Source organism: Mastomys coucha, unplaced genomic scaffold (genome assembly GCF_008632895.1).
Source record: "Mastomys coucha isolate ucsf_1 unplaced genomic scaffold, UCSF_Mcou_1 pScaffold5, whole genome shotgun sequence".
In the NCBI taxonomy this organism is placed as follows: domain Eukaryota; kingdom Metazoa; phylum Chordata; class Mammalia; order Rodentia; family Muridae; genus Mastomys; species Mastomys coucha.
The window spans coordinates 55577670-55587683 of NW_022196911.1; the positions used below are offsets into that span (position 1 = coordinate 55577670).

Genomic DNA, 10014 nt, shown 5'->3' on the forward strand with positions numbered 1-10014 from the left:
CCTAAGAGATTCTGCGGCCATGCCATCCCCCTGCCAAGCCAGTCACTTTCCCGGAGTGCCTCCCCCATCCCAGTCCCTCCTACAGCCTGGCTGAGTTGCAGCTCAAATTAGAAATCGTGTGGCATGGGGCATTTTCTGGGAAAGTGCCCAGCCTCAGAGCCAGTGGTACCAGAAGAAGGAGTTACATTCAACAAAGGCTCTGGGAGACAGAGGCCCTGGGAGCAGATGCAGCGAGATGCCTGGAGAAGAGTACTCGCAGTGACATCTCCCAATACGCAAGGGTAAGCAGACTAGCATGGACGCTACTTCTGGGGAGAGACCTGAAAGGCTGGGCCCTGATGGGTAGGGATGTAGGGGCCCTCTCTTAAGTCCAATTTGCACCTCTGGGAGCCTCCTTGTAGGGTGAGGTGGCACCAGCGTCAGGCAGAGGCCTCGTGACAAGGATGCCCAGTCCACCTTTGAGATGACACCACTTATTGGCAGAGGCCCAACCCGCACGTGAGGTGATACCAGTGCCGGGAGGAGGCCCGCGGACCTCAGCAGCCCGGTCAGCCGCTGTGGCTCACTCGACGCCTGCCCCACGCGCGGCCTTACCAAGACACTGCCCTACAGGGGTGCTGAACGGATTCCCCAGCAGGAACTCCATCTCGGCGGGCCTCGTTCCAGCCCGGACGCCTGTGTGCCACGGGTCTCCGCTGCCCGCGCCGCGTTCTGCCCTGACTGACACTTGCCCCCGCCCCACCCTCGAGAACGCCGAGCGCCCGGCCTGACCTCGCCCTCCGGGTCCATCTCTATTGGGCAGCGTCTAACCAGCCTACCTCTGATTGGACGACACGCCACTCTCAGTGAAGTCCCACCCACCCCGCGGCGTCCGATTGGGCATGAAGCAAGCTAAGTCACTGGGGTCTCCGCCAGCCGTAGCGGCACAACCCTCCCGGACCCGCCTCCAAACGAGAGGCCGTTCTTTTTGATTCACTACCACGTTGGTCAGTCTAGAGCATCTTTACTATTATTGGATCAAAGCGGTGTCAATCATTTAAGTAGGCGGGCAGGAAGAAAGCGTAACTAGACGTTGAAGCTCTTTGACTGTGCTGATTGGAGAAACGTTTGTTTTCTTCAAGTCTGGTTGGTGTTAGAAACGTTTCCCCACCCAGAAATAATGCCACGTGACAAATGAACTTTCACCCAGGATATTTATTGCCTGACTTCCCCTTAGCAACCGAGTGGCGGTGCTTGGTTCCCCAGCAACCAAGCGAAGCGTCCACTGCAAGAAGAGAGTCCTTAGGAAGGTAAGAAGCAAGAGTTTTAGGCTCCAGAAGATTAGAGGTTGCGTGACTGAAGTCTGTCTTGTAACTCTTCTGTAAGGACTCCGACCTGACTCTTCTCATCTGTAAAACGAGCACACAGGTCATTTTTACACTTGTACTGAGACTTATTCGGGCTTTTGAAAAAGAAAATTGCGTATAAATTCTTCAGCCAGCAGAAGCAAGTAGGAAAAGGGTCCGTCAGCCAGTTTCCTGGCCTGACCCGTTTCATTGAAAGAGAGGTACCCTATCCACTGATAACTCCTTCTAGAATTTGGCTATTATATCCATCCTCTTGATCTGCAATAAGGTACTTCATTTGGTGCTGTATGAAGTGTTTGCAATGAGAATACAGATATCAAGGTTCCATCTCAGTCTGTCAGTAATTCACTCTATGACTTTGGACACCCCAGCCCCCCGCCCCCAGCCTCAATTTCCCTATCTGGGAAGTAGGGACACTAAGATGTCCCTTTTAAATAGCTCCCAGAGCTGGCATATAATTACATAGGTTGTGTGCACTGAGACTAAGACAAGGACTTGCTCTCATCGGTTGCTTTTATTCTCATTATTTTACACCCATAGGATCTATATAGTGTTTCAGGTCCAGCTGACCCAGGAAAACCAGTGAAGAGGCCACCTGGTTGGTTTGTTTGTAAAGTTTTCTGCTGCTTCTCCAAATCCTACCTCTGGTCTTCACCAAGGACCTATCATCAGGCAAGTCAACCGAGGGCAATTGATTTCAGCTTCCCCTACTACACCTCTTTCGAACACTATTATCGGGTCTGTTAGCATCAGAGCATCCAAAGCCTGTGGTGATGCATGGGTGGGTCCACAGACCTGTTGCCAGGCCAACAGCCACCATATTCCCAGAATCCATTGGGCTCACTTCCCGCCTTTACCTGTGGCCATACATCACAACCCATACACACACACACACACACACACACACACACACACACACACACACGGGGAGCATTCCTCCATCTTCCTCTCTCTTCCCCTCCTCTCTTTCCATGCTACTGTCCCCCTCTCTCCCTCTCAATTAAACCTCTTACACGTGCAACTGTTTGGGCCTAGTGTGTGGTATGTTCTGACGCGACCCACCGTTCTAACACATCAGGGTTAATCAATTACTTTAGCTTAGGCATAACCTTCCAAACTAGATTCTGTCTCAGACTGGGGATGACCAGTCCTTCATATACACTAAGTTTCTAGTGATGTCCTGGCTCCCTGTATTACAACCACTCTGGTCACTGGTCACTCACTTTCCTCTCCTTCCCCCCCCCCTTTTTTTTTTTTGTTTTTGTTTTTTGTTTTTTTGGTTTTTTTGTTTTTTTGGTTTTTTTGAGACAGGGTTTCTCTGTGTAGCCCTGGCTGTCCTGGAACTCACTCTGTAGACCAGGCAGGCCTCGAACTCAGAAATCTGCCTGCCTCTGCCTCCCAAGTGCTAGGACTACAGGCATGCACCACCACTCCTGGCTAGCCTCACTCCTTTTGTAATTCTTGCCACAATAGCTATAATGAGCTTTTTTAAAACTAAAATCTGATCCATCTCTGCCTTACAAGCCCTAGGAGCTTGCCAGCCATCATGGAATACAAATGCGATGCAGACCCTATATTACTTCTGCTTTCCAGCTTGGGGTCCTCACCGGGCTATCGCCTCCTCCTTCTTTCTTTTCTTTTTATCCCTCATATTGTATCTGCCCTGACCAGGCCAACTGTCCCTACTAGGTGTTTTCACTGTTCCCCACACCTACTAAGTTGTTTGTAAGTAAATATTGGTATGACAATTTAATTCATTTCTGAAACAGAGGACCTGTCCAAGGCTCACAGCATGTGGTAGTTATTTGGTGTGGATGTGTGGACTAAATATAAGCTCTTACTTAGATGTAGGAGTGGGGAGTTATCTACATAAAAGGAAAAAGACTTAAGCTGATGAAGTTACTTTTCAAAAGATGCACAGTCAGAGTCAAAGCCCTCTCTGGGTGTAAACATTTAGTGTAGTTCTTGCACCAATCCTACACTGCACAGAACCTGCTGAGCTTGACTGAAAGCTAGCTTGACCTGTCACAGTTAATGGGCTTTGATGAAACAGAGGTCAAAGTTTTGGCACCAGAATTGAGTCATTTCCCAAAGCACAACACCTTTAAAAAAAAAAAAAGTTCCATGTACTTTTCAGATAACATCTGACAAATGAAACACATTTAAAAATTTCCTCAGAGGCCGAGGGTGGTGGTGAACGCCTTTAATCCCAACACTTAAGAGGCAGAGATAGGTGGATTTCTGAGTTCAAGGCCAGCCTGGTCTACAAAGTAAGTTGCAGGACAGCCAGGGCTACACAGAGAAAGCCTGTCTTGAAAAAAAATTTTACCCAGTTAAATTTTGAGGTTGGTTGTAAATTAGGAGAAACTTTAAGGGAAACTAACTGTTTAGGAAGAATAGGAAGCCAATGAGTACAAGAACTGCCCTGAGAGATTGAGTCCATCAGTCAGTCACCCTGAGGAGGAAGAGTCAGCCAATCGTCACCCTGAAAAGGAAGAATCAGTTGGCTGGTCGGTTGGTCAGTCAGTCACCCTGAGGAGGAAGAGTCAATCAGTCAGTCACCCCGAGGAGGAAGAGTCAATCAGACAGTCACCCTGAGGAGGAAGAGTCAGTCAGTCATTCATCATGAGGAGGAAGAGTCAGACAGGAGAGAGTAGGAAGACAAGGCTGAGGTTTTGAAGGATCGGGGCACAGATGGCAAAAGCAGGGACCATGGAAGATACTGACATCTATTCACCCTAGATAAGACATCAATGACAGGCCGTAGAATACTTATATGTGCTACATTGTGAGCCAGAGAGCTCGTTTCAGTGACTTACGGGAGGATGAGTGGCTCGAAGGCACCACCATCACTGAAAAGCCAACCCCAGCATGAGTGACAAATTATGACAGTTTTGTCCTAGAGCTCTATGCCTTACAGGTTGCTTTTATCAAAGAGTCTTGTCTTCTTCAGAAATTGTTTACTCCTCACATATAATCTCTGTTGTTGTTTGTTTCATTTTTATTTGTGTGGTTGATTTGGTTTGGTTTGATACAGGGTCTCTCTACATAGCCTTGGCTATCCTGGAACTCACTATGTAGACTAGGCTGGCCTGAAACTCAGAGACCCTCCTGTCTCTGTGTCTCTCCCAGGTGCTTGGATCAAAGGTATGCTCCACCATGTATGGCTTTATATCAACTCTTCAGCAGCCTCCTAGTGTTGTAACTTTGTGAGCTTCCGGCATCCTATGAGTCACTCTCTCTTCTGGAAGGAACTTTTTAATTCAGAGGAACTGGCTCTACCACATGGGGTGGAGAGCAGCAAGAGTTATTGACATCAGAATCTTTGATCAGGATAGTGACGGAATAGAGATGAATACTTATATGTGCTACATTCAAATGGATGGTACCAGAGCAAAAAGGGAGGTAATCTTAGAAAGAAGGCAGATTGTCAGGGTTCATAGCAGAGCAGTCTTGGGAGTTGCTCTGACCCTGTGAAATAGAAGGCAGAGGAAAAGGGGCACCTGGAATCAAGATAATGAGAACCAGAGGTCCAGGGAGACCAGTGGTCACAGGTTAGAGGTCAGAAGGGAGGTGAGAAGCAAGTGGGAGCAAGGGGAGGATGGACTCCCAGAGTTTTCACAAGGCAGAATTCCGGTGGGCTCACAGAAACATAAAGCCCCACCTTTCTGGGGTTGGAAATGATCACAATGAGGTCTGAGCATCTAGTCCTCTGGGACTGTGAATCTACCCAGCCAAGCATGGCAGTCAAGTACAGTTAAGCCAACACAGAGACCCAGCCTTCACCATGGTGCCTCAGCAGATCCCTTTGGGCCATTAGCAACTGAACCTGATTTAGCTTTAAGTAACAGAGAAATTCATGTAAGAAATCCAAACTTGCCGGGTGGTGGTGGCACACACCTTTAATCCCAGCATTTGGGAGGCAGAGGCAGGCGGATTTCTGAATTCGAAGCCAGCCTGGTCTACAGAGTGAGTTCCAGGGCAGCCAGGGCTATACAGAGAAACCCTGTCTTGGAAAAAAAAAAAAAAAGAAATCCAAACTTACAGAAAGGGACACTAACACGCACAGGGCTGGATTTAGGGCAGCCAGCAAGTAGACACCAGCTGTATGTGTTTGTCCTTCTCTTCCTCCTGCTCTCTACCTAACCGTGTGCCTGGCAAGCACTAGCTACATAGGTCCTCCCCAGTCAAACAACTAGCTCATATAGCCACTCTCATTCTGAGACCCCATGGTTCCCATTTCTCAAGGGAGAACATGAATGGCCACGTTGGGTCAGTGTCTCCTTCATGCACAACTGTCTGCCTGGGCATGAGGTACTTTCAGAAGGGCCACTGGGGGGCTGGCACTTCCAAGGGTCACTGTCTGTGACTTGTACCGAGAGACCTAGGTAAAGACAGAAACAGGTCAGAGTCTAGCCTTGAGGGGACCTGAGGACTATCGACTAAGGAAACCACTGTGGGCACCAGCCCTGTGGGCCCATGTAGAGACCAGCTGTGGCTGTGAAGTCAAATGGTGAGCCCTGATGAGGGCTCAGGTGGCTGCTAGGAAGGCCCCAGGGCAGCCTTCCAGTAGTGCATTTGCCCCAAGGTACAGCAGGCAAGGGATGGGAGTGGATAGCCTGTGGCCTCCTGGCAGGCCCTGACACCATGTCAAACACAGCCAAATTCTGTTCTCAAACCAAAGGGACTGTATGTGAAGGAGGAACCCAATTTCTCAGCGAAGATGAGCCGGCCATATGATTCGATGGAGCCAAAAGTAATGGACGATGACATGCTCAAGGCAGCTGTTGGGGAGCAAGGACCTCAGGAAGAGGCTGGGCAGTTAGCCAAGCAGGAGGGCATCCTCTTCAAAGATGTGCTGTCTCTTCAGCTGGACTTCCAGAGTATGTATTCTGGGTGGAGCAGGGCCTCCCTGACTTTCTCTGCCCTATTCCAAATCCCCAAATTCTACATAGAGTCAGGGTCAGTGCATACTGGTGCAAGAGCCCACCAGGCACAGGAACAGGAGCATGTTGTATCGACTCCATCCAGTAGCTCCATCATTTGTCCACAATACTCCTCATTCTGAATAACAGCAGCAACAACAACAGAAGATAGAATTTCCCTAGACCATGCTTTCCCCACTATACGACTCCACACTGACTTGGAATGGAGTCCTTCATATAGAATGAAGAACTTGGAATGGAAGGGTCCCTGGTGAAAATAGCACCAAGGGGACCCCACATTACTGGAGCCAGGGTAGGAGTACAGGAAGACAGGAGGAGCCAGCACTGGAGGGAGTGGCATTAGGGGTAGTGTGTCCACAGAGGAAGAGGGATCTCTATGATCCCTGAAGCAGGGATACACTTTGGGTGGGATGGGCCAGCCTATGGCAAGATATGGCACAGGGCAGGCAGAGACTTAAAGTCTCAATGTCCCCATCTGTGAAATAGGAAGTAGCTCCTATCACAAGTTCTGGCTGGGAAGAAGAGTGAGACAATCTGTATGCAGTGCTTGGCATGCTGGGAAACCATTGAGTGTGACCCAGTGAGCCAGGACAGACAGCATGAGGAGGAGGAGAAGCTTAGCTGAATACATATCTCAGTGCTTGGGAGGCAGAAGCAATAAGACCTCCAGTTCAAAGCCAGCCTGGGCTACATGGTGAGACCCTATCCCCAAAGCACAAGGAGCGAGTAGGGGGTGATTAGAGAGATAGCTCATTGGTTAAGAGGAGTGGCTGCTCTTCCAGAGGGCCTAAGCTCAATTCCCAGCAACCACATGGCAGCTCACAACCATCTATAACTTCAGTTCCAGGGATCTGATGCCCTCTCCTGGCCTCCACGGGCACTGACTATATACATGTAATACACAAACATATGCACAGGCAAAACACCCGTGCATATCAAATAAGAACAAAGGAAAAATATGTGAACTAAGAAAATAGATCAGTGATTGAGGGCTTATTATGCACAGTGCTCCTAACTTAATTCCAGAACTACCAAAAAAAAAAAAAAAAAAAAAAAAGCAGGAGAAAGAAGGAGGAGGCAGGTGAGGATCCTGAGCCCTTTGCTTTCTGAGTAGGTGAGGTCTCAGAAAGAGACCTGCTGTCTTGGGCCCCAGCTGTCTAGGTATTTGGCCAACAACAAAGATGCAGGACTCCATACCAAACACTGGAGGAAGCCATAAGCAGGCTGACTGGACCTTGTGTAAGTCCACAGCCCCATCCCCACCCCGCGTGTGATCTCCAGGAATGACCTAGAGCTGCAGTTTCCTTGAGAGGAGGAATGGATGAGGATCAGCCACTTCCTCCCCATCTCTCCCACCTAATGGGCATTTTGCCAGGACTGAGCAAGTACCTAAGAGATGCCAGGATGCTCTTCCAGGAATTCAGTTTCAGCACAGCCTAAAAGACAAAGAGCCTTACCTTTACAGAGTTGATGTGAGGGAGACAAGTAAGACAGAACATTAGATTGTTCCAGGCAGTATTGCTGTGGAGGTAGATAGAGCAAAGGAAGGAGAAAGGGGGGATTAAGGTAGGGCGGTATTTGAGATTCAGGAGAACAACCAGTGAAAGGCCATGAGTGGGCCAGAGCTAGACTGAGGAGGCCTTCTGAGGAAGCCAGTGTGGGACCAGGCCAGGGAGGTCATATTGCCAGCAGGTGCTTGCCTTGGACAATGAAATATATTTGGCTTTTATAGTGAGTTGGTATCCCTAGGTGTCCTGAGTAGACACAGAATAGGGTGGGACTTGAATTCTCACAGAGCCCTGCTGGCTACACACTGAAGCAGAGAGGGGGAGGGGACAGGCATCTGGTGAGATGGCTGCTACTGTGTCCCAGGCCAATAATGATGATGCCTTTGCCAAGGTGGTGGTACAGAAGTGGACTTGGTGGCTGTGTGAAAGATTAAACCAGCTTTTCAGCAGGAAGTTCATTTGGAGCCAACTCTCAAATACATCCTTGTTTGTCGGCATGTTTCGGCATTTTCACATCGTCTGTTGTTGCTTGAGGTAAAGCCTGGTTCAGGTGTGCCAGAGCCTCCTACCTAAAGTGGCTCAGTGGTAAGCCACCATAGCCAAGGGTAAATTAGGGCTGGGTTTCAGCCTGTCAGACAATGGGGCCACAGTAGGTGCCAGGAAAATCCAGACCAGAAGTAGGAGGTGGCTAGGAGCCTTGGACAGAACTGAGCACCACCCCAGAAACACGTAGAGACAGACAAAATCAGGTTGGGAAATCTGGAAACAAACAGAAACCCAAACAATAGATAATTGTGCTGCCTGGCTCAGACCACAGGGAGGAAATAGGAGGACGCCATGGATAGATCAGGAGATCCTGCTTCCCTAAGACCCGTGAGGGGGATCAGAGCACCACCACATACTGAATCTCAGAACTTCACCAACAGGCCCTGTGTCATGGATAAATGTGAGCTGCCAGTAGAATTCTGTTTGTTCTGGGGATTGAAACTACGGCCTTGGGCATTGTACACAGGTGTTCTATCACTGAGCTACATCCCCAGGCTTGTGGCACTTTCATGCCTGGTACCTGCAGAGGTGGGAAGGTAGTGTTGACCTCCTGCAACAATCACAGATGTACAGGAGTTACAGATGGTTGTAAACCACCAGGCAGGTGCTGGGAACCAAACTCGGGTCCTCTGTGAGAACGAGTGCTCTTCACCAGAGTAGCCTGCCCACCACCACACCTGCCCCACTTCCTCTTTTTCCTATTTGTCTTGAAACATGCTCCGACTAGCTGGCTGTTATCGACCTTGTTAGCCTCTTGACTTAGCCTCTTGAGCAGTTAGGATTATAGCTAGTAGTACTAGTCTCAGCTTGATCTCACTACATATCCCAGTGTTAAACTTAGAACCTTGATGCTTCAGCCTCCTGACACAGGTGTGCACCCCCATGCCAGGTTCTTAATAGTGATTTAGGAAAAACTCTCACTTCTATATCATTTCATTTCATTTCTTTCTTTTTTTTTCTTTTTCTTTTCTTTTTGGGTTTTTTGAGATAGGATTTCTCTGTATAGCCCTGGCTGTCCTGGAACTCACTCTGTAGACCAGGCTGGCCTTGAACTCAGAAATCAGCCTGCCTCTGCCTCCCAAGTGCTGGGATTAAAGGCATGCACCACCACTGCCCAGCTATCATTTCATTTCTTTAAGTGAATATAGTCTAAGATTAAAGTTTTAGAATAGGGTGATGGCTATTCTCCCCCCCCCCTTTTTTTTCTCTTATTTTGAGACAGCATTTCACTATGTAACCCTGGCTGGAACTTGTTGTGTAGATCAGGCTGGCATCCATCAGCCTCTCCTGAGTGTGACAACCATTGTCGGATTGGATGGATCATAACCTATAAGCCATTTTAATAAATCATGTATACACACGCACACATACACACACACACACACACATACACACAAGCCAGTGTTCTACCTCTAAGCCACCATATACACAAAGCACCCCAAGTGAACATTTCAATATATGGACTTTGTGTGTGTATATTGCATGTATGCAGGTCACATCTATACACATGTGATTGAACCAAAACATGTATGTATGTATGTATGTTCTCTCCATGACTAATACAGGGGGCTAGAGCAATAGCTCAGCTGTTAAGAGCACTGTCTGTTCTTCCAGAGGACCTGGGTTTGATTCTGAGGTGGCTCACAACTGCCTATAACTCTAGTTCCA

General features: G+C 48.5%; 2 protein-coding genes across 6 annotated transcripts in view; one reads left to right on the top strand and one right to left on the bottom strand.

Annotated features, from left to right (window-relative positions):
• Tom1l2 (target of myb1 like 2 membrane trafficking protein) overlaps positions 1 to 811 on the bottom strand; it is a 126567-nt gene extending 125756 nt beyond the window's left edge. For 2 of the 4 annotated variants that reach the window (XM_031354372.1, XM_031354377.1), the window contains exon 1: positions 595 to 811. In XM_031354372.1, coding sequence (XP_031210232.1) covers positions 595 to 646 — 52 coding nt within the window. In that variant the 5' untranslated portion in view covers positions 647 to 811. The remainder of the gene's footprint in view (positions 1 to 594) is intronic. The other 2 variants (XM_031354376.1, XM_031354373.1) reach the window with 1 other exon arrangement.
• An 86-nt stretch (positions 812 to 897) lies between these two features.
• Drc3 (dynein regulatory complex subunit 3) overlaps positions 898 to 10014 on the top strand; it is a 42628-nt gene continuing 33511 nt past the window's right edge. The window contains exons 1-3 of one of the 2 annotated variants that reach the window (XM_031354378.1): positions 898 to 1289; positions 1887 to 2018; positions 6031 to 6229. In XM_031354378.1, coding sequence (XP_031210238.1) covers positions 6070 to 6229 — 160 coding nt within the window. In that variant the 5' untranslated portion in view covers positions 898 to 1289; positions 1887 to 2018; positions 6031 to 6069. The other variant, XM_031354379.1, reaches the window with a different exon arrangement.